General features: G+C 49.1%; 1 protein-coding gene and 1 pseudogene across 1 annotated transcript; one reads left to right on the forward strand and one right to left on the reverse strand.

The window, feature by feature from the left end:
- Positions 1 to 547: 547 nt before the first annotated feature.
- On the reverse strand, positions 548 to 4,316 carry LOC147982278 (uncharacterized). Its single transcript, XM_087516260.1, has 5 exons — positions 4,046 to 4,316; positions 3,363 to 3,908; positions 2,251 to 2,846; positions 1,265 to 1,556; positions 548 to 696 (listed from the first exon to the last, which is right to left on the reverse strand). Exons 1-5 carry the CDS (start codon positions 4,314 to 4,316, stop codon positions 548 to 550), a joined length of 1,854 nt encoding a protein of 617 aa, XP_087372386.1.
- Positions 4,317 to 23,240: 18,924 nt separating this feature from the next.
- On the forward strand, positions 23,241 to 23,725 carry LOC125547327 (uncharacterized; annotated as a pseudogene).
- Positions 23,726 to 24,351: the final 626 nt, after the last annotated feature.

Raw genomic sequence — 24,351 nt, forward strand, 5'->3', positions numbered from 1 at the left:
CTTGCTATGCGTCTCCGTGGCTAGTGGCATCGATGGTGACTACGCCGGCAACGCTGTGGCTAGCGGTGTCGATGATGCCGACACCGCAATGACACGGCCGTCGCCACCGACGTACGTGAGCTCATGAAAACAACGTGCGCGTGACCACGCCTTGCTTTTGTACTGAAGAAATGCATCGTGACCACGCCGGGCTGCCGCTAGCTGCGGCTGCCGATTTTCCAACGCCTCCGACCACTCCAAATTTCCAAGTTTCCAACTGTCAAAGCCGAAGAGCTAGCCCAGCAACTTCAATCCCTATATAACAAGCCCGAGCCACAACCCAACAGTAAACGAAGCATCAGAATACATACTACTTGCACATAATCATAGACACGCGTACGTGCGCAGTTGGGGAGTATTCTTCTTCACCTGCTTCCAGAGAAAGAATGGCGGCCAGGCTCAGAGGGCGAGCAACGGCGGTCCAGGGCAGGTTCATGTTCAGCGTCGGCATGCTCCGTGAGATAAAGGACTGGTTCCAGACCGGCTTGGGTCTTCTGCTAGCTGTTCCCTACTCGTCTCCTCCATGGCCGGCAGCGACAATGACCAGTGCAGCCGGCGTAATCGTGCCCTGGCCGCCGTAGTCATGCCGCAGCCCAGCGCGAGGCATCTCAGCTTCTGCCGAGATGGTAAGGTCGCCGGCAAGGCCGCCGGTGAGGCCTGAGGTGTTAGGAGCGGGATAGGTTCTATGTATTACAGGGGAAATCACTGTCGGAGTACAATTCGATGGCTATTACATGCGAATCTCACAAACAGGAGCTAGGGTTCTTGCGAGAGAAGGGGAATCGGGAATGGGAGCCGGTGCCGTTGCCGTGATCCACTGGATGACGCTTCTGAAAGGAGTCGGTGGATAAGTAGGTGGTCGCCTGGGCTGGGCCGACTCACACCCACTCTGGCCCAGTTACTCTGGAGTTGGCCTTGTGAGCCCGCACTGGTCTGGTTGCCGTGGGCGAGTCAGGCCCGTCACTGCCAGGTGGCCCAGGGGTGCTGACATTCCCCTTTCTTGAGGCAAGGCTTGCCCCCAAGCCCCAGAAGCCGGAAATCGAGCTTGCAGCGCAGCACGGTCCTCCAAGGAATCCTCCACAGTCGTTGGGTTGGACTAGTGGACTAGGATCTGCTCCACCATAGCCCCCCCCCCCCCCCCCCCCCCGGCGTTGGCGCCAGCGGTGCTCCATGATCTTCACAGGAATGTCAGAATGGACAGGAAGGTTGCTGGAAGCTGCCGTACCTGGGACAAGTGCTTTCTGGAGTTGTGAAACATGGAAGACTGGATGGATTTGTGCTTGCTCCGGAAGTTGCAGCTTGTAAGCAACATCGTTGATACGAGCAATGATTTTGTAAGGCCCGAAGAACCGGAAGGAGAGCTTGTGACAGGCCCGTCGAGCAACCGAAGTCTGAATGTAAGGTTGCAGCTTCAGGTAGACAAAATCACCAACCTCAAAGACCCGGGATGATCTCTTCTTGTTAGCTTGCTGCTTCATGCATTGCCGAGCGTGGTTCAGGTGTTGCTGTAACAGATCCTGCACCACCGCTCATTCATCAAGCCAGGATCGCAGAGCTGGAACTTGAGCAGACACTGGTTGTTGTTATCCCCCATTGCCGTGGTTCATGGCCGTACATGGCTCGGAAAGGTGACATGCTGCTAGCAGAATGGTGTGACGAATTGTACCAAAATTGGGCCACGGGAATCCAGAAACTCTAGCGACGAGGACATGCTTGAGTGAAGCACCGAAAAAAGGTTTCAAGGCATTGATTGACTCGCCCTGTCTGCCCGTCGGTCTGTGGGTGATTGGCAGAACTCATGCGCAGGCCGGTACCAGCGTACTTAAACAACTCTTGCCAGAAGTGACTCGTAAACACCGGGTCACGGTCGGATACGATTGAACCTGGGAATCCATGCAGCCGATAGACTTGGTTCATGTATAAGAGAGCGACCTTGGAAGCAGTGTACGGGTGTGCCAATGGAAGGAAATGGGCGAATTTGGTCAGTTTATCCACAATGACCAGAATGCAGTTGACTCCGCCAGAAGGAGGCAAACCATCGATAAAATCCATGCTTATCATTTCCCACGACTCCTTGGGTACTGGCAAAGGCTCAAGTAGCCCTGGATACACAGCTCGATCCGGTTTCGCTTGTTGACAAGTTGGGCAGCAACGGACGTGAGTCTTCATCTTAGGCCACGCAAATAAGCAGCGCACCCGACGCCAAGTGACCGGAAAGCCAGAGTGTCCACCGAGCGGGGTGTCATGAAATGCAGCAATGATCTGCTGCTGCATAGTTGTTGCGCCCCCGAGCCAAATCCTCCCTCGGAAACAAATGATGCCCTGTTCTAGAGTGAAGCGCCCTTCGGGATCCAGACGAATGGCCAGATGTTCCAGCAACTTGTGTGCCTGAGGATTAGCATTGTAGCTGCTGAGGACATCTTCCATCCAACTAGGCTCGCAGGAGGAGACCGTGTGAAGTTGATCCACATGGGTGGCTCTTGATAATGCGTCAGCTGCCCCATTCTCTGCCCCTTTCTTGTATTTGATAGTGTAGCGGAGTCCCAACAGTTTTGTGAAAGCCTTTTGCTGCCACGGAGTAGTCAGTCTTTGTTCCTCCAGGTGAATGAGGCTCTTTTGATCAGTCTGGATCACGAACTCACTGTGCTGCAAATAGGGTCGCCATTGCTCAACCGCCACGACCACTGCAAGATATTCCTTTTCATAAGTTGACAATCCTCTGAATTTGGGACACAAAGCTTTGCTCATATAAGCGATTGGATGCCCTTGCTGCTGCAGAACTGCCTCCACGCCCGCGTCACATGCATCTGTTTCCACGATGAAGGGTTGAGAGAAGTTGGGCAATGCTAGTACCGGGGCTGAGATGAGCCCTTTCTTTAGCAACTGAAAGGACTCTTCTGTTGCCTGAGTCCTAACAAACGGGGCTCCCTTCTTGAGCAGATTGAACAAGGGCCGTGCGATGATCCCGAAGTGGCGTACGAATCGGCGGTAATAACCAGCCAACCCGAGGAACCGTCGCACTTCTTTAGCATCAGTTGGTGTAGGCCATTGCTCGACGGCTTGGATCTTTCTAGGATCTATGGCAACTCCTTCCGCACTGATGACGTGCCCCAATTAGGACAACTTTTGCTGGCCAAAACAACATTTCGAAGCCTTGAGCTTCCACTGGTCTCGCAGCAAGAGCTGAAAAACATGTTTAAGATGAGCTGTATGATCCTCCAAAGTGCGGCTGAAGACCAGGATATAGTCAAAGAACAACATAACACACTTGCGGAGCAGAGGATGCATTGTATTAGTCATTGCGCCGTTGAAAGTGGACGGACCTCCTGCTAGGCCCATTGAGAGAACCAGGAATTCGAAATGTCCCGAGTGGGTCTGGAAGGCAGTCTTGTACTCGTCACCTTCGGCGATTCTGATATGGTAGTAACCTGCTTGGAGATCAAGTTTGGAGCACCAAACTGCTCTGCGAAGCTCATCAAGTAACTCTTCAATTACTGGAACTGGAAATCGAGTGACGGATGTCATGGCATTGAGGTGGCGATAATCAATACACAAACGCCATGTGCCATCCTTCTTCTTAACCAAGATAACTGGCGATGCAAACGGGCTAGAGCTGCGTCTGATAACCCCCTGCCTCAGCAACTCAGCCACTTGCCCCTCAATCTCAGTCTTGTGCTCCGGCTTGTGACGATACGGCCGGATATTGACAGGCTGAGCACCAGGTACCAAAGGAATATGGTGATCACAGCTGCGCTTTGGTGGTAACCCTATCGATTCGCCAAAAACATTTGAATACTGTTCCAGCACAGCACGGACACATTCCGGGGTGACCTCTTGCTCCTCCTCGTCCCCACAGTCACTTGGTAAAGCTGAACCATATGCGAAACAACCCCTTGACGACATGAACTGTTCAGTTGCATGCTGTTAATGACTTCGCAAGAAGGTGTAGATGGGTGTCCATGAAGGTGGACAGCGCCCGTGGCCTCTGGAATGGAGATATGCTTGCCCTTCCAGTCCACCGTCATCGGACTGTGCTCCTCGAGCCAGTCCATTCCAAGGATTGCGTCATACATCCCCAGTAAGAGAACTTTGAAGTCTGTAGTGAATTCATGCCCTTGCGAAGCCCATTTGCAATCTGGAATAGATGCTACACACTGCAGTTCACCGCCACCAGCAACCTTGACACGCCTGGCACGGGTCAAAGGAGTGACCCCCATCAGTTGGGTGGCCAATTGAGCATCGATAAACGATGTAGAGCTGTCGGAATCCACCGACATGAGGATCTCGTGCCCCTGCAACCACGCGTGGAGCTGAAATGCCTTAGGCGACTTGCTGCTCTCCGTCGAAGACGGAATCGAGGCCAAAAAGCTCCTCCACTACGTGCAGCTGCACCGTGGCAGGACACGTGTGATCGTGGCCCCACTGCTCGCGACACTTGAAGCAGAGACCGCGGGCATGGCGGTATTGACGGAGAGCTTTCACTTTGTTGTTGTCCGCGCGAGCGCCCTCGATGCCGCGTCTGTCATTGGCCGCTGGCATTGGTGCGGCAGCGATTGGCCGCGGTGGAGGCGCCGGCAACGGCAGCGCCCTGGAGCATTGCCCCATGTCCAGCGAATGCGGCACTGGCGGGTGTGGGAGTGGATGATGCACACCCCCAACCACTTCCTCCTGAAACAACGCGAGGGAACATGCGGTGTCCAGATCGGGTGGTCGCTGTACCAGCACCACCGCCCGGATGTCGGCGCGGAGTCCCTCCACAAAGCGAGTAAGGTAATAGTAAGGGTGAATTGCATCAGAATAAGAGGCCAAATGATTAATAATAAGTTAGAATTGCTCAATATAGTCAGCTACAGTAGATGTCTGCTTAATGGTGTAAAATTGACGAATGAGCAACTGGTGGCGATCGCGCTTGAAACGAGTGCATAAGAGGCTAGCAAACGATTCCCAATTGAAGCTTGCAAGCTTCTTCTGGATCGATTGCAGCCATATGGCAGCCGACCCCAAGAAATTCAAGAATGCAATGGGTACCCAGAACGAGGACTGGATGTTAAACATAGAAAAGTATTGTGTTCACAGCGAGTTTTCCAGAGTTTTGGGTTCTCACCCGTGAATTTTGGGAAGCAAATAGAAGGGTGTGCCTGTCCAAGCCCGCGAGGAGCTGGCTGGCATGAGAAAATGGCGAAGCAGCAGGGATCAGGGATGGGGATGCGGGGAAGTGACCTATGCCCGGGAGGGGCACCGACGTCACGGCTGGCGCCAACTCCCGGTGGAGGAATGCGTCGCTGTGGTCATCAGGCCCGTGGGGCAGCTCCTGCACGTTGATGCCGGAGCCGAGGAGGCTCCCCGCCGTTGTGAGGGAGGGGGCGGGGCCGACGCCTGATCGCTGCCACACCAGGCGCCGCCGCCGCAGGCGCGCGCCCTTGCTGAAGATCGGCCACCGCAGTGCTCAGATCTGCGACGCGACGCTCCAGATCAGGCCGCCACACGAGGAGACCGTCGACGTTGGCGGTGTTGGCATGCACACCCGCTGTGTTGTTGCGCAGCTCGACGCGGAACTTGTCCATGGAGGACGTGAGCTTGTCCATGTAGTCCTTCATGGTGGGATCCATGGCCTCGATCTGCAGTCGAGCTTGACGAAGACGGCGGGTCTCGATGAATTGCGCCAGATCGCGCGCGGAGGAAGAGTGGTGGCTAGTCTCTGATACCAGATGTTAGGAGCGGGATAGGTTCTATGTATTACAGGGGAAATCACTCTCAGAGTACAATTCGATGGCTATTACATGCGAATCTCACGAACAGGAGCTAGGGTTCTTGCGAGAAAAGGGGAATCGGGAATGGGAGCCGGTGCCATTGCCGTGATCCACTGGATGACGCTTCTAGAAGGAGTGGGTGGATAAGTAGGTGGTCGCCTGGGCTGGGCCGGCTCACACCCACTCTGGCCCAATTACTCTGGAGTTGGCCTTGCGAGCCCGCACTGGTCTGGTTGCCGTGGGCGAGCCAGGCCCGTTGCTGCCAGGTGGCCCAAGGGTGCTGACACGAGATCACCAGCGAGGTCATGGAAGCTTCACGTGAGTCGCCGACCGGCCTCAAGGAGGCCTTCACGCGAAGGAAACTTTTACTCGGCCGCCAAAAGATGAAGTAGATATATTTTTAGGGAGAGGAGTAAAATTTTACTCCCTTAAGCCAAATAGGGGTTCGGTTAGGTGCGGCATAAAGGAGCAAAACAAAAAATTTACTCCCTTGGTTATTGGGGACCGGTTAGAGATGCTCTTAGTCTGCGCATTCTACCTCTTTTGTTCTCTGCTGCCTGTTTCCAATCGGCCATACACTAGATGTCTTTGCGAACTAGATGCGAATGGTAGGCATTATTAGTGTCGATGACTGCTTCTAAGCATCATATCTGTGTCTAAATCGTGTGTGGTTCCTGTTATTATCATGATAATCTACGATGTGTATTATACAATTTTCTTTCGTTAAAGAACGCTTTTATTAACCTAGAATATTCCTGTTTCTACTGTGGGGTTTAAAAAACATGGCAACCGTAGTAGGACTTGGCTTGCTAGATCTACATTGCTCTCCTCTGATAGGAGAAGCGCCCTTCGCTGGTGCTTGTGCTCATCAACAGCAATAGATTTTTTTTGCGAATACGCAAAGCTTGTATATCTTTTCATTGATAAAGGGAGAGAAGAATGAGTACAACAGAGGGTATCACACATGACATGAACACAAGAAGGCATAAAAATGGTGCTAGGAGCATAGAGAGAGAGAGGGTGCTCAGCCCAACCATAGTAAATAACACAACTAAACCCACCAAACCTAAAACTAAAGGAGCTGGCCGAAGCAGCAGGATGTCAAACATCTTCAAATTTAACACCCGGACACCACGGGCGAGAAAGATAGTGCCTTCAAGAAGGGGGACGACATCGTGACGCTGCCGCCATCTGATTCGGAGAACCGGAGCTAAGGTTTCCCATGACGCTAGTAGGGGGCCACGGATAAAGGCCATGACAGTGCCTCCAGGAAGAAAAACGACACCCACGAGTGTCGCCACTGCCAGCATCGGCAAGCCGAGCATGGATTTCGTCTGGCCTAAGTCCGAGCAATCCCAAAGCCACCAGATCATGATCCGAAGATGCCGGAGCAAACCTACAAATCGACCGCTACCTCAGAAGGAGGTGGGGCTGCACCTGCCGCCAAAAAAACACGAGCTTTGGAGCCGACAAGACGTGCAGGGAGTAAAATAGTTTCCAAACTTTTGCTGGGAGAAGAGAATCCAGTGTGATTGTGACATCTAATCAAGACACATCACCCTCATACGAGGAAATAATCTATGTCAGTGATGCATAGAAGCTACTGTACAAGTGTTCACCGAACATCCTCGTCATAACTCTTACAAGCGTCCATTGGTGGAGAATACTTTTGCAAAAGTTGCTGCCGAGGCCGAGGGTGCTGCTCCGAGGGTGGTTCTTCTATTCTATCAAGAGGAGAAATAAGATGGAGAGAACCTCTGCTACTGGTCCTGATCCTATCTCATTTTCAGCAGCGATGTCAAGAAAGAAGCTGGACCAAGAAGACGGTGGATCTGCAGTCATGACCGAAGACCAACTCGCAAAAGAGAATGACGAGGGTTCTGTGGAAGCAACGGAGTTGCAATCTTATATGATCGTCACAAGTGTCCAAGCAGAATAAGCAAGGCCTGAAAGTTGGTCCATCAACAATATCAGATATGAATGCACAAAGTGGTGCCGTGAATGTGCCCGTCACAAATGCCCAGACAGACAGAAGAGTTAGAAGCTAATATTCTTGTTACATGTTGTTCGCTATATTCTCAGCCTGCAGCTGGAAACGAAGACAATGGAAGTGTGGGAGTGAACACTGTTCAAGAATCTAATGCTTCTCTGCAGGCGATGGTGCCTGACGTCACTGCTAGAACAATTTTCATATACACACACACGGAGGTCATTGCTAGAACAAATGTCACATACACACACACTGAGGTCACTGCTGGAACTAATGCCATACACACACAGGGAGGTCACTGCTAGAACAAACGTCATAGGTGACACTGAGTTTAGTGAATGGACCAGTGTATCTCCCATAGACGTGCCACAAGTTGCACAAAAATTTATTTTAGCTAGATTTCTATGTACAGTTTGTTGGGGAACGTTGCAGAAAACAAAAAAATTTCCTACGATTTCACCAAGATCCATCTATGAGTTCATCTAGCAACGAGTGATTGGATGCATCTATGTATCTTGTAGATCGCGAGCGGAAGCGTTCAAAGAACGGGGATGAGGGAGTCGTACTCGACGTGATCCAAATCACCGGAGATCCTAGCGCCGAACGTACGGCACCTCCGCGTTCAACACACGTACGGTCAGCGTAACGTCTCCTCCTTCTAGATCCAGCAAGGGGAAGGAGAGGTTGAGGAAGATGGCTCCAGCAGCAGCACGACGGCGTGGTGGTGGTGGAGCTGCAGTACTCCGGCAGGGCTTCGCCAAGCTCTATGGAGGAGGAGGAGGTGTTGGAGAGGGAGAAGGAGGAACCAAAGGCGTGGGGTAAGAAGTCCTCCATCTCCCCACTATATATAGGAGGGCCAAAGTGGGGGGGCGCCGGCCCTAGGAGATCCAATCTCCTAGGGGGTGCGGCCAAGGGGAGGAATCCCTCCTCCCCAAGGCACCTAGGAGGTGCCTTCCCCCTTTGGGACTCTTCCCTTCTTGAACCCTAGGCGCATGGGCCTCTTGGGGCTGGTGCCCTTGGCCCATAGGCCAAGGCGCACCCCCTACAGCCCATGTGGCCCCCCGGGGCAGGTGGCCCCACCCGGTGGACCCCCGGGACCCTTCCGGTGGTCCTGGTACAATACCGGTGACCCCGAAACTTGTCCCGATGCCCGAAATAGTACTTCCTATATATAATTCTTTACCTCTGGACCATTCCGGAACTCCTCGTGATGTCCGGGATCTCATCCGGGACAACGAACAACATTCGGGTTACTGCATATACATATCCCTACAACCCTAGCGTCACCGAACCTTAAGTGTGTAGACCCTACGGGTTCGGGAGACATGTAGACATGACCGAGATCGCTCTCCGATCAATAACCAACAGCAGAATCTGGATACCCATGTTGGCTCCCACATGCTCCTCGATGATCTCATCGGATGAACCACGATGTCGAGGATTCAATCAATCCCGTATACAATTCCCTTTGTCAATCGGTATGCTACCTGCCCGAGATTCTATCGTCGGTATCCCAATACCTCGTTCAATCTCGTTACCGGCAAGTCACTTTACTCGTACCGTAATGCATGATCCCGTGACCAGACACTTGGTCACTTTGAGCTCATTATGATGATGCATTACCGAGTGGGCCCAGTGATACCTCTCCGTCATACGGAGTGACAAATCCCAGTCTTGATCCGTGTCAACCCAACAGACACTTTCGGAGATACCCGTAGTATACCTTTATAGTCACCCAGTTACGTTGTGACGTTTGGCACACCCAAAGCACTCCTACGGTATCCGGGAGTTACACGATCTCATGGTCTAAGGAAAAGATACTTGACATTGGAAAACTCTAGCAAACGAACTATACGATCTTATGCTATGTTTAGGATTGGGTCTTGTCCATCACATCATTCTCCTAATGATGTGATCCCGTTATCAATGACATCCAATGTCCATAGTTAGGAAACCATGACTATCTGTTGATCGACGAGCTAGTCAACTAGAGGATTACTAGGGACATGTTGGTGTCTATTATTCACACATGTATTACGATTTCCGGATAACACAATTATAGCATGAATAAAGACAATTATCATGAACAAGGAAATATAATAATAATGCTTTTATTATTGCCTCTAGGGCATATTTCCAACACAGTTTTCGTGCAAGACTTCTTATTTCAGAAATTGACAGAAGTACTTGTATACACTAGAAGAAATCAAGCATCTAGACAAGCCCAAAAAATGAATTACATGCAAAATTGATTCTATGACATATTATGCTCGTCGATAATCGATGCTATTAACGATGACATGTAAAGCGCATGCACATATTGTCAACTTATTGAATGTAACTTGGAGCACATTTATAAACAGTTCAATTTATACCATAGAAGATTCTATAAATATGTTACGTAATAAAAACACTAGAAAACATTAGTAAGATTACAAATATGTTACCTAATAAAACACTAGAAACCATTAGAAAGATATTAGTTAGACATTACACTTTAGAGATCTCCACCATGATAGTTAATGATATTAAAACATACGCAAACACATACACACAAAAACATACATATGCATCATATAGTTTATGCAATTATCAAAAAAAACTGAAAGATTAATTTTATTGACGCACACAATTTGAATTTACTTCAAATGAAATTATCATTAAAATACATTAAAACTAAGAACAAAGAATTGCAATTAATATTTAAAAATATTATTATGTGGTTCCACACATAAAACATTGTTATGTTGTTAACTATGTTAACTAAGTGATAGAAAATTATACTCGCCAACAGTATAATACAATAAAAATGCACTTACATAAGTATAAATGTTTGGTATAAAAAGTTATTTCTTTATATTCGCCTCGGGTCTGAATCATGTTTGGACCAACCCTGCATGTTTGTTTACATGTTTGGCTCTGCCGACGACTATATTATCTCGGAAGGCAGTACACAACTACTCTTTCTCGTCGTCGATCCACCACCATCTCCTGGCTGCAATCACCCACCGCCACCTCCTGGAAGTAGCCTAGTTCAGACTTGATTGGGCTAAGCTCCCATTCACCACCAAAGAATCTAAAATTCAGGCCGTAGAGGTTGTCGACATCTTGGGCATAGAGCGAGCAGTCCAACTTCCCCATGTCGCTCAAGGAGCATCGGTCTGGCCGCTGGTGCCTTCGTGGCTCGGGCCAGACTATCCCTAGACGGGAAGAACCTGGTGGATTGGGCTTGCCAGCTTCGGCACAAGCGTGATGGCAGGATGATGGTAACCTGACTCCGATTGCTCCTCAAATCTTGGGCCTGGCAGCTCCCGGAGCAGGAAAACCTCCAATCTTGGGTCCGGCTGCTCCTCAAATCTTGGGCCTAGCAGCTCCTGGAGTAGGAAGACCTTCATCTTTGGTCCTGTTGCTCCTCAAGTTTTGGGTCTGGCAGCTCCTGGAGCAGAAAGACCTCCAATCTTTGCCCCAGCTCCTCCTGGGAGGCTAGGAGTGGCTGCTCTAGGACCTCCTGGTGTTGGGAGGCGGTCTGCAACTGGTCCTTCTTGATATTTGTCGCGGTGACCTTGATGTGGCTCAGCACTGTGGCCTGGAGCGGCGGCGAGACGACCTGATATTGATGCATAACCCAGTCGGTGGTCACGGAGCCTCCGTCGTTGGCATGGCGGCACTGCAGAAGGTCAGGTAGTAACGCTTGTATCGGATGCCAACGTTGCTGCAGCCGGGGCGCAGAAGGGTGAAACTCCCGAAGGTTGTCCTCTGGCCGCACCACACGCCGCCGGTGCTGCCCTTGACGATGCGCTGCATGTGGCCTGCGTTCTTGGACACGATGGGGGTGTTGAGGAAGAAGACCTCGTGGCTGCCCGCCTGGCCGTGCTTCACGAAGAGGTCCTGCGGCGGTAGTCTGCACGGGTCGTCGTCGATGACGATGTTGGCGAAGGGAGGGTCCGGGAGGCCGAGCGCGCGCTGGAAGAGGTAGTGGGTGACGATGTCGTTGTCGGTTGTCTTGTCCTTGAAAGCCGGTGGCATGCTGGTGTCGAATTTGATGGATGACGACATGCTGCTGGGGTCGAATCTTGGATCTGGCCGCTCTTGGATCGGGAAGACCTCGAATCTTGGGCATGGCTGCTCCAGCTCGGGGTGTTGGGCGGCCACGGCGGCTTGCAGCCGGTCCTTCTTGATCTTGGCTGCTGTAATCTTTATCCGGCTAAGTACGGTGGCCTGGAGCGGCGGCGAAACGATCTGATACTGTTGAAATATGGGATGGGCTTTAGGCCCATCTAACAATTTCAGAAAAAATTCTAAGGGCCCATGTAGGTGTCATGACAAGGGGTGGTGGGAAGTTTAGTCCTACCCCGCTAGTGAGGAAGGAGTTGGACCTCCTTATAAGGGGTTCTCTTCCACATGCTATTGGAGCTTGAGAACAGAAGAGGCCCTCGTGCACTCCTCCGCTCCGCCTCGCCTTGTCGCGCCGCGGGAATGACCCGAGCCGAGCTCACATTGTTGGGGAACGTAGTAATTTCAAAAAAAATCCTACGCACACGCAAGATCATGGTGATGCATAGCAACGAGAGGGGAGAGTGTGATCTACGTACCCTTGTAGATCAACAACGGAAGCGTTAACTTGGTTGATGTAGTCATACGTCTTCACGGCCCCACTGATCAAGCACCGAAACTACGGCACCTCCGAGTTCTAGCACACGTTCAGCTTGATGACGATCCCCGGACTCCGATCCAGCAACGTGTCGGGGAAGAGTTCCGTCAGCACGACGGCGTGGTGACGATCTTGATGTACTACTGTCGCAGGGCTTCGCCTAAGCACCGCTACAATATTATCAAGGACTATGGTGGAAGGGGGCACCGCACACGGCTAAGAATATGATCACGTGGATCAACTTGTGTCTCTAGGGGGTGCCCCTGCCTCCGTATATAAAGGCTCAAAGGGGGGGGCGGCCTAGAGGAGGCGCGCCAGGAGGAGTCCTACTCCCTCCCCCCCTTTCCTAGTTGGAATAGGATTCGCGGAGGGGGGAAAGAGGAGAGAGAGGAGGAAGGGGGGCCGGCCCCCTCTCCTTGTCCTATTCGGACCAAGGGGGGGAGGGGCGCGCGGCCCATCTCTGGCCACCTCTCCTCTCTTCCACTAAGGCCCACTAAGGCCCATATACCTCCCGGGGGGTTCCGGTAACCTCCCGGTAATCCGGTAAAATCCCGATTTCACCCGGAACACTTCCGATATCCAAACATAGGCTTCCAATATATCAATCTTTATGTCTCGACCATTTCGAGACTCCTCGTCATGTCTGTGATCACATCCGGGACTCCGAACAACCTTCGTTACATCAAAATGCATAAACTCATAATATAACTGTCATCGTAACCTTAAGCGTGCGGACCCTACGGGTTCGAGAACAATGTAGACATGACCGAGACACGTCTCTGGTCAATAACCAATAGCGGAACCAGGATGCTCATATTGGCTCCTACATATTCTACGAAGATATTTTATCGGTCAGACCGCATAACAACATACGTTGTTCCCTTTGTCATCGGTATGTTACTTGCCCGAGATTCGATCGTCGGTATCCTATACCTAGTTCAATATCGTTACCGGCAAGTCTCTTTACTCGTTCTGTAATACATTATCCCGCAATTAACTCATTAGTTGCAATGCTTGCAAGGCTTAAGTGATGTGCACTACCGAGAGGGCCCAGAGATACCTCTCCGACAATCGGAGTGACAAATCCTAATCTCGAAATACGCCAACCCAACATGTACCTTTGGAGACACCTATAGAGCTCCTTTATAATCACCTTGTTACGTTGTGACGTTTGGTAGCACACAAAGTGTTCCTCTGGCAAACGGGAGTTGCATAATCCCATAGTCATAGGAACATGTATAAGTCATGAAGAAAGCAATAGCAACATACTAAACGATCGGGTGCTAAGCTAATGGAATGGGTCATGTCAATCGGATCATTCAACTAATGATGTGATCCCTTTAATCAAATAACAACTCTTTGTCCATGGTTAGGAAACATAACCATCTTTGATTAACGAGCTAGTCAAGTAGAGGCATACTAGTGACACTCTGTTTGTCTATGTATTCACACATGTCTTATGTTTCCGGTTAATACAATTCTAGCATGAATAATAAACTTTTATCATGATATAAGGAAATAAATAATAACTTTATTATTGCCTCTAGGGCATATTTCCTTCAGTCTCCCACTTGCACTAGAGTCAATAATCTAGATTACACAGTAATGATTCTAACACCCATGGAGCCTTGGTGTTGATGATGTTTTGCTCGTGGAAGAGGCTTAGTCAACGGGTCTGCAACATTCAGATCCATATGTATCTTGCAAATCTCTATGTCTCCCACCTGGACTAGATCCCGGATGGAATTGAAGCGTCTATTGATGTGCTTGGTTCTCTTGTGAAATCTGGATTCCTTCGCCAAGGCAATTGCACCAGTATTGTCACAAAAGATTTTCATTGGACCCAATGCACTAGGTATGACACCTAGATCGGATATGAACTCCTTCATCCAGACTCCTTCATTCGCTGCTTCCGAAGCAGCTATGTATTCCGCTTCACGCGTAGATCCCGCCACGACGCTCTGTTTAGAACTGCACCAACTGACAGCTCCACCGTTTAATGTAAACACGTATCCGGTTTGCGATTTAGAATCGTCCGGATCAGTGTCAAAGCTTGCATCAACGTAACCGTTTACGATTAGCTCTTTGTCACCTCCATATACGAGAAACATATCCTTAGTCCTTTTCAGGTACTTCAGGATGTTCTTGACCGCTGTCCAGTGATCCACTCCTGGATTACTTGGTACCTCCCTGATAGACTTATAGCAAGGCACACATCAGGTCTGGTACACAGCATTGCATACATGATAGAGCCTATGGCTGAAGCATAGGGAACATCTTTCATTTTCTCTCTATCTTCTGCAGTGGTCGGGCATTGAGTCTGACTCAACTTCACACCTTGTAACACAGGCAAGAACCCTTTTCTTTGCTTGATCCATTTTGAACTTCTTCAAAATCTTGTCAAGGTATGTGCTTTGTGAAAGTCCAATTAAACGTCTTGATCTATCTCTATAGATCTTTATGCCTAATATGTAAGCAGCTTCACTGAGGTCTTTCATTGAAAAACTCTTATTCAAGTATCCCTTTATGCTATCCAGAAATTCTATATCATTTCCAATCAGTAATATGTCATCCACATATAATATCAGAAATGCTACAGAGCTCCCACTCACTTTCTTGTAAATACAGGCTTCTCCAAAAGTCTGTATAAAACCAAATGCTTTGATCACACTATCAAAGCGTTTATTCCAACTCCGAGAGGCTTGCACCAGTCCATAAATGGATCGCTGGAGCTTGCACACTTTGTTAGCTCCCTTTGGATCGACAAAACCTTCCGGTTGTATCATATACAACTCTTCTTCCAGAAATCCATTCAGGAATGCAGTTTTGACATCCATCTGCCAAATTTCATAATTATAAAATGCGGCAATTGCTAACATGATTCGGACAGACTTAAGCATCGCTACGGGTGAGAAGGTCTCATCGTAGTCAATCCCTTGAACTTGCCGAAACCATTTTGCGACAAGTCGAGCTTTGTAGGCAGTAATATTACCGTCGGCGTCAGTCTTCTTCTTGAAGATCCATTTATTCTCAATTGCTTGCCGATCATTGGGCAAGTCAACCAAAGTCCATACTTTGTTCTGATACATGGATCCCATCTCAGATTTCATGGCTTCAAACCATTTTGCGGAATCTGGGCTCACTATCGCTTCTTCATAGTTCGTAGGTTCATCATGATCTAGTAGCATGACTTCCAGAACTGGATTACCGTACCACTCTGGCGCGGATCTCACTCTGGTTGATCTACGAGGTCCAATAGTATCTTGTTCTGAAGTTTTATGATCATTATCATTAGCTTCCTCACTAATTGGTGTAGGTGTCACAGAAACAGTTTTCTGTGATGCACTACTTTCCAATAAGGGAGCAGGTACAGTTACCTCGTCAAGTTCTACTTTCCTCCCACTCACTTCTTTCGAGAGAAACTCCTTCTCCAGAAAGTTTCCGAACTTAGCAACAAAAGTCTTGCCTTCGGATCTGTGATAGAAGGTGTATCCAATAGTCTCCTTTGGATATCCTATGAAGACACATTTCTCCGATTTGGGTTCGAGCTTATCAGGTTGAAACTTTTTCACATAAGCATCGCAGCCCCAAACTTTCAGAAACGACAACTTTGGTTTCTTGCCAAACCATAGTTCATAAGGCGTCGTCTCAACGGATTTTGATGGTGCCCTATTTAACGTGAATGCGGCCGTCTCCAAAGCATAACCCCAAAACGATAGCGGTAAATCAGTAAGAGACATCATAGATCGCACCATATCTAGTAAAGTATGATTATGACGTTCGGACACACCATTACGCTATGGTGTTCCGGGTGGCGTGAGTTGCGAAACTATTCCGCATTGTTTCAAATGTACACCAAACTCGTAACTCAAATATTCTCCTCCACGATCAGATCGTAGAAACTTTATTTTTCTTGTTACGATGATTTTCAACTTCACTCTGAAATTCTTTGAACTTTTCAAACGTTTCAGACTTATGTTTCATTAAGTAGATATACCCATATCTTCTTAAGTCATCTGTGAAGGTGAGAAAATAACGATATCCGCCACGAGCCTCAATATTCATCGGACCACATACATCTGTATGTATGATTTCCAACAAATCTGTTGCTCTCTCCATAGTACCGGAGAACGGCGTTTTAGTCATCTTGCCCATGAGGCACGGTTCGCAAGTACCAAGTGATTCATAATCAAGTGGTTCCAAAAGTCCATCAGTATGGAGTTTCTTCATGCGCTTTACACCGATATGACCTAAACGGCAGTGCCACAAATAAGTTGCACTATCATTATCAACTCTGCATCTTTTGGCTTCAACATTATGAATATGTGTGTTACTACTATCGAGATTCAATAAGAATAGACCACTCTTCAAGGGTGCATGACCATAAAAGATATTACTCATATAAATAGAACAACCATTATTCTCTGATTTAAATGAATAACCGTCTCGCATCAAACAAGATCCAGATATAATGTTCATGCATAACGCTGGCACCAAATAACAATTATTTAGGTCTAATATTAATCCCGAAGGTAGATGTAGAGGTAGCGTGCCGACCGCAATCACATCGACTTTGGAACCATTTCCCACGCGCATCGTCACCTCGTCCTTAGCCAATCTTCGCTTAATTTCGTAGTCCCTGTTTCGAGTTGCAAATATTAGCAACAGAACCAGTATCAAATACCCAGGTGCTACTGCGAGCATTAGTAAGGTACACATCAATAACATGTATATCACATATACCTTTGTTCACCTTGCCATCCTTCTTATCCGCCAAATACTTGGGGCAGTTCCGCTTCCAGTGACCAGTCTGCTTGCAGTAGAAGCACTCAGTTTCAGGCTTAGGTCCAGACTTGGGTTTCTTCTCTTGAGCAGCAACTTGCTTGCTGTTCTTCTTGAAGTTCCCCTTCTTCCCTTTGCCCTTTTTCTTGAAACTAGTGGTCTTGTTGACCATCAACACTTGATGTTCCTTTTTGATTTCTACCTCCGCAGCTTTCAGCATTGCGAAGAGCTCGGGAATAGTCTTATTCATCCCTTGCATATTATAGTTCATCACGAAGCTCTTGTAGCTTGGTGGCAGTGATTGGAGAATTCTGTCAATGACGCAATCATCTAGAAGATTAACTCCCATTTGAATCAAGTGATTATTATACCCAGACATTTTGAGTATATGCTCACTGACAGAACTGTTCTCCTCCATCTTGCAGCTATAGAACTTATTGGAGACTTCATATCTCTCAATCCGGGCATTTGCTTGAAATATTAACTCCAACTCCTGGAACATCTCATATGTTCCATGACGTTCAAAACGTCGTTGAAGTCCCGGTTCTAAGCCGTAAAGCATGGCACACTGAACTATCGAGTAGTCATCAGTTTTGCTCTGCCAGACGTTCACAACATCTGGTGTTGCTCCAGCAGCAGGCCTGGCACCCAGCGGTGCTTCCAGGACGTAATTCTTCTGTGCAGCAATGAGGATAATCCTCAAGTTACGGACCCAGTCCCTGTAATTGTTACCATCATCTTTCAACTTTGCTTTCTCAAAGAACGCAAAAAAATTCAACGGAACAACAGCACGGGCCATTTATCTACAATCATACATAAACAAGCAAGATACTATCAGGTACTAAGTTCATGATAAATTTAGGTTCAATTAATCATATTACTTAAAGAACTCCCACTTAGATAGACATCCCTCTAATCCTCTAAGTGATTACGTGATCCAAATCAACTAAACCATGTCCGATCATCATGTGAGATGGAGTAGTTTCATTGGTGAACATCACTATGTTGATCATATCTACTATATGATTCACGCTCGACCTTTCGGTCTCCGTGTTCCGAGGCCATATCTGTATATGCTTGGCTCGTCAAGTATAACCTGAGTATTCCGCGTGTGCAACTGTTTTGCACCCGTTGTATTTGAATGTAGAGCCTATCACACCCGATCATCACGTGGTGTCTCAGCACGAAGAACTTTCGCAACGGTGCATACTCAGGGAGAACACTTCTTGATAATTAGTGAGAGATCATCTTATAATGCTACCGTCAATCAAAGCAAGATAAGATGCATAAAAGATAAACATCACATGCAATCAATATAAGTGATATGATATGGCCATCATCATCCTGTGCCTGTGATCTCCATCTCCGAAGCACCGTCATGATCACCATCGTCACCGGCGCGACACCTTGATCTCCATTGTAGCATCGTTGTCGTCTCGCCAATCTTATGCTTCCACGACTATCGCTACCGCTTAGTGATAAAGTAAAGCATTACAGCGCGATTGCATTGCATACAATAAAGCGACAACCATATGGCTCCTGCCAGTTGCCGATAACTCGGTTACAAAACATGATCATCTCATACAATAAAATTCAGCATCATGTCTTGACCATATCACATCACAACATGCCCTGCAAAAACAAGTTAGACGTCCTCTACTTTGTTGTTGCAAGTTTTACGTGGCTGCTACGGGCTTAAGAAAGAACCAATCTCACCTACGCATCAAAACCACAATGATAGTTTGTCAAGTTGGTGCTATTTTAACCTTCGCAAGGACCGGGCGTAGCCACACTCGGTTCAACTAAAGTTGGAGAAACTGTCACCCGCAAGCCACCTATGTGCAAAGCACGTCGGGAGAACCGGTCTCGCGTAAGCGTACGCGTAATGTCGGTCCGGGCCGCTTCGTCCAACAATACCGCCGAACCAAAGTATGACATGCTGGTAAGCAGTATGACTTATATCGCCCACAACTCACTTGTGTTCTACTCGTGCATATAACATCAACATATAAAACCTAGGCTCGGATGCCACTATTGGGGAACGTAGTAATTTCAAAAAAAAAATCCTACACACACGCAAGATCATGGTGATGCATAGCAACGAGAGGGGAGAGTGTGATCTACGTACCCTTGTAGATCAACAACGGAAGCGTTAACTTGGTTGATGTAGTCGTACTTCTTCATGGCCCGACCGATCAAGCACCGAAACTACAGCACCTCCGAGTTCTAGCACACGTTCAGCTTGATGACGATCCCCGGACTCCGATCCAGCAAAGTGTCGGGGAAGAGTTCCGTCAGCACGACAGTGTGGTGATGATCTTGATGTACTACTGTCGCAGGGCTTCACCTAAGCACCGCTATAATATTATCGAGGACTATGGTGGAAGGGGGCACCACACACGGCTAAGAATATGATCACGTAGATCAACTTGTGTCTCTAGGGGGTGCCCCTGCCTCCGTATACAAAGGCTCAAAGGGGGGGCGGCCGGCCTAGAGGAGGCGCGCCAGGAGGAGTCCTACTCCCTCCGGGAGTAGGACTCCCCCCCTTTCCTAGTTGGAATAGGATTCGCGGAGGGGGGGAAAGAGGAGAGAGAGGAGGAAGGGGGGCCGGCCCCCTCTCCTTGTCCTATTCGGACCAAGGGGGGGAGGGGCGCGCGGCCCATCTCTGGCCACCTCTCCTCTCTTCCACTAAGGCCCACTAAGGCCCATATACCTCCCGAGGGGGTTCCGGTAACCTCCCGATAATCCGGTAAAATCCCGATTTCACCCGGAACACTTCCGATATCCAAACATAGGCTTCCAATATATCAATCTTTATGTCTCGACCATTTCGAGACTCCTCGTCATGTCCGTGATCACATCCGGGACTCCGAACAACCTTCAGTACATCAAAATGCATAAACTCATAATATAACTGTCATCGTAACCTTAAGCGTGCGGACCCTACGGGTTCGAGAACAATGTAGACATGACCGAGACACGTCTCCGGTCAATAACCAATAGCGGGACCTGGATGCCCATATTGGTTCCTACATATTCTACAAAGATCTTTATAGGTCAGACCGCATAACAACATACGTTGTTCCCTTTGTCATCGGTATGTTACTTGCCCGAGATTCGATCGTCGGTATCCTATACCTAGTTCAATATCGTTACCGGCAAGTCTCTTTACTCGTTCTGTAATACATTATCCCGCAATTAACTCATTAGTTGCAATGCTTGCAAGGCTTAAGTGATGTGCACTACCGAGAGGGCCCAGAGATACCTCTCCGACAATCGGAGTGACAAATCCTAATCTCGAAATACGCCAACCCAACATGTACCTTTGGAGACACCTATAGAGCTCCTTTATAATCACCTTGTTACGTTGTGACGTTTGGTAGCACACAAAGTGTTCCTCTGGCAAACGGGAGTTGCATAATCCCATAGTCATAGGAACATGTATAAGTCATGAAGAAAGCAATAGCAACATACTAAACGATCGGGTGCTAAGCTAATGGAATGGGTCATGTCAATCGGATCATTCAACTAATGATGTGATCCCTTTAATCAAATAACAACTCTTTGTCCATGGTTAGGAAACATAACCATCTTTGATTAACGAGCTAGTCAAGTAGAGGCATACTAGTGACACTCTGTTTGTCTATGTATTCACACATGTCTTATGTTTCCGGTTAATACAATTCTAGCATGAATAATAAACTTTTATCATGATATAAGGAAATAAATAATAACTTTATTATTGCCTCTAGGGCATATTTCCTTCACACATCTATGCGCTTATTTTTGTCAGTCAAAAATGAAGAGCTTCTGACAGCTGGGCCACAACCTGAGACATCGGATCGTGGGCTGTCTTGGACATGGGTTTAACCCACGTCTCTCCACCCGGACAGATCACATCTGCTCCAGGCGCACCGCCCCTGTCGTTCCTATTGCTACTGCTGTCGTCGGCGACTCCATCCCGTTCACGGCGTACACGGTTGATGGGAGAGCAGGTCTCCGAAACCCTGCCTCTCAGGATCCTGTACGGGAGAGGGGCGATTAGGTTTTTGGGAAGCGACTACGCGACTACTCGCCTATGTTCGTCTACTTCCTCTACGTCTGCGTCGCCTTCATCATCACTATGTCCACCGACGCCGAACGTGCCGCCGCCAAGAAACTCGAAGCTGACAAGAAGGCCACCGAGGACGCCGCAGCTGCCACCGTCGTCGCGGCTTCTGCCTGGTATACTGGAGGGTGTAACTCATTTATCTCGCTCCTATTGTTTTTTGTTTTAGCCATGCTAGCGTTATACGTAGATCTGTCTGCAATTAGCATAGTATGTGCTTGCATGATTGAATATCGGCATGTGGTTATTTCTGTCAATGCCATGCCAATGATTTATTCTTGGATTAAATTAATCAAAAAATTGCCTATTTACTAAACAATCCAAAAACCTAATGTGTGTAGGAATTTTTTGGCAAGTGGTTTTGCCGATGCACTGGAACTGTATAAGTTTGCCACTACGTACTTTAAGCGTTGGCAGACTAAGACCGTTCCATACATGCTGTTAGTTTCTGGAGTTCCCTTTGTACCGAGTCTCGTTAATGACTTCCGTACGTTTTTTTCTCTCTGAAGAAGAACCCGGGAAAGTTAACTTTGCCGGCTAATGAGCACCAACGGGTTGTTTGTTCTCTTTGCAGACCACAAATTGTTTTCCAAAGATTCAAACAACTCACAGTGTGAGATCAACAACAAACCAACTAGTACATCACTAATTTTTCACAATAGCTACATTGTTAGTCGCCTGACTTTTGAGGAAGAAGCTCGCCGGCAGGCTACCCTATCATCTATCATTAATTGGGGGGGGCAGCATGCGGTGGCGGTGGTGCAAGTTTGCCGGGGGAAATCTTCGTCGGCGCTAGGGCTAGGGGGATGATAGGAGTTTCCGGGGAGGGCGGGGTAGCGAGGCTGCGCCGGAGCGTGGCCGGCCACGGGTTGTGGTGGCAGACGGTTTGGCCAGCAGTCTGTGCGGCGGTCTGGCAAAAGAGATGAGCTGGAGGAAGAAGAAGGGTTGTGCGGTTTGGGTTCGCATCTGACGTCCCAAGACGGTCGACCAACCCTAATTAAAAAATCAGTCGACTTACCTTAGCCACGCCCTTAATTGTTATCTCGGTCCACTGTGGGCAAGAAACCAGATTAAGAGTTGATCTTTCGGGCTGCCACCTTCTCCAGATCCTCCACCTTCGGCAGCTGTTCGTATGGTTCCATGTGGCGGTGGAAGCGAAAACCGCGAAAATTGTGGTGGAGGGCCGTGACGATCGGACCAGAGAGGGTTGGGAAGGGGGAGTGGGCGTGGCGCGGAAACCATGCAGATCGCTCGCAATGTGCAGGCTCCACCTAGGTTTTGAGCAAAAATATTTTTTCGAGAATTCATTTCATTGAACGGGAAGAGAACAATAGTATAGGTACAACCTCCCAGGAGGAGGGACACACGCACACACACACCATCGTCCTCACCAAACGAGTAGGTGAGGAGGTGCTACCAACTACAGACCGCAACGACGAAAGGTCTTGCCTTGTCCAGCCTCCAACCATGAATGGCGAGGAAGCTAGAGATAGAGCCTCAAGGCCGTGTCACAGCCGTTGCCAGGCGCCTCCGAAGAAGACCGCATCTCCAGGGTTGTCCGGGCTAACGTACCTTCCACCCATATGTGCCTAGGAGACGGCAGGTGGATGGCAGGACCCAGCAAAACTAGCAAAGTCGTCGTCTTGGACATACCAGCGCAAGCGTACATTGCACCCCAGACACCCACGCTCAATATTGCAGCCCTCATTACATCATTGCATTACCAGCAAACCTCGCCGGAAAGACCAGGGAGGCAACCATCTCCAGCTGCCGCATCGGGGACTCCAAGTGCAACCCAAGCAGCGCCTTCAAGAAGGGAACGACACTGCGATGCCACCGCTGCCTTGTCCAGTGAACTGGACCAAGGGTTTCCCTCGGTGCTCAAGGAGAGGGTCCAGTCCGGGCCATGACATCACCTCCATGGAGGTAACAGCACCCACAGGTATCGCCGTTGTCAGCGCAGGCCATCGCCACGCAGGGATTTGGCCCGGCCCAGGACCAGAACCACAAACCACCGAAGGAGAGCAGACAGGATACGGGGAAGCAGATCGCCGAAGAGGACCACCAGCACTGAGAGGGAAACCACGTATCATCACCGTCGATATAGGGAAGCATCGGCCGACGCAGAGCAGTAGCAGCCGGATGCTGGCAGACAAGGCCAGCCACCACAGGAGGACGCGTCGAGCAGGGCTAGTGGCGCCTTCGCGGGGACCTGCTGCCTGCACCTTGCCGTCGCCGTCCATGGCCGCCGCCGCGCTGGCCCGCAGCCTCCGCCGCCCGAATCCGCTGGGGCACAGCCAAGCAGCCGTGCTCCCAAAGGGTCATGCCGCGCCGCCCGCGTGCTCGCCATGCCAGATCCAGAGACCCGACTCTCTGGATCTGGGGCCGCCGTCGCAAAACCCTAGGCCCGGAGAAGCAGCTCTGTCAGCCTCGTCGAGCCCCACGCTCTGCCAGGAGCGAAGTCCCGCCGCCGCCGCCGGATCCGCTAGGGCTTTGCCCGACGGAGAGCACCGGCGGCGGCGGGGGGGGGGGGGGGGGGGGGAGGGAGCGCTCGGGGGCTACGATGCCTCCCGAGTAACCCTGAGCAAAAAATAGACTAATAAAAAACATTATGAGATAACAAAAATTAGTGGAAGTGCTGAAATGAAGTAAACGTATGAAGAGGCCAACCTGTCCATAGATGAAGAAACATAGCCCATATTCGAATTCGTATAGTTACAAATATTTGAGTACATAATTTATCATATTTTGTTACATGTTTCTTGATTTTGTTAAGTGCCGACGTGCAAAGCACGTGCAGTTTCACTGATCCGCCCCGCCCCATCCCTTGACATCTACATCAAGTGATGCACACAACTTTTGATTGATTATTTAAAAGTTCATTATCCAATGAAAAAAAGGTTCAACAAAAACTGCCACATGTGGCTGCCCCAAAGGCAAATAAAAAAACATAGGAAAATGAGCCTCATGCACCACAAATGCTCTTAGTAGGCTGCCAACCAAATCGGCAGAACAAATCCCAAGCAACCAT

The sequence above is a fragment of the Triticum urartu genome, chromosome 3A, assembly GCF_056163025.1.
Source record: "Triticum urartu cultivar PI428250 chromosome 3A, HENAU_Tu73, whole genome shotgun sequence".
NCBI lineage: Eukaryota > Viridiplantae > Streptophyta > Magnoliopsida > Poales > Poaceae > Triticum > Triticum urartu.

Excerpts from the sequence above, each read along its gene's own strand:
- LOC147982278 (XM_087516260.1), bottom strand. The coding sequence starts at position 4,316 with ATGTCGGTGGATTCCGACAGCTCTACATCGTTTATCGATGCTCAATTG. Across the intron at positions 1,557-2,250 it reads GTGGACACTCTGGCTTTCCG|GATCTGTTACAGCAACACCT; the intron begins GTCACTTGGCGT and ends GCGGTGGTGCAG. Across the intron at positions 697-1,264 it reads CCAGAAAGCACTTGTCCCAG|GCCTCACCGGCGGCCTTGCC; the intron begins GTACGGCAGCTT and ends CTAACACCTCAG.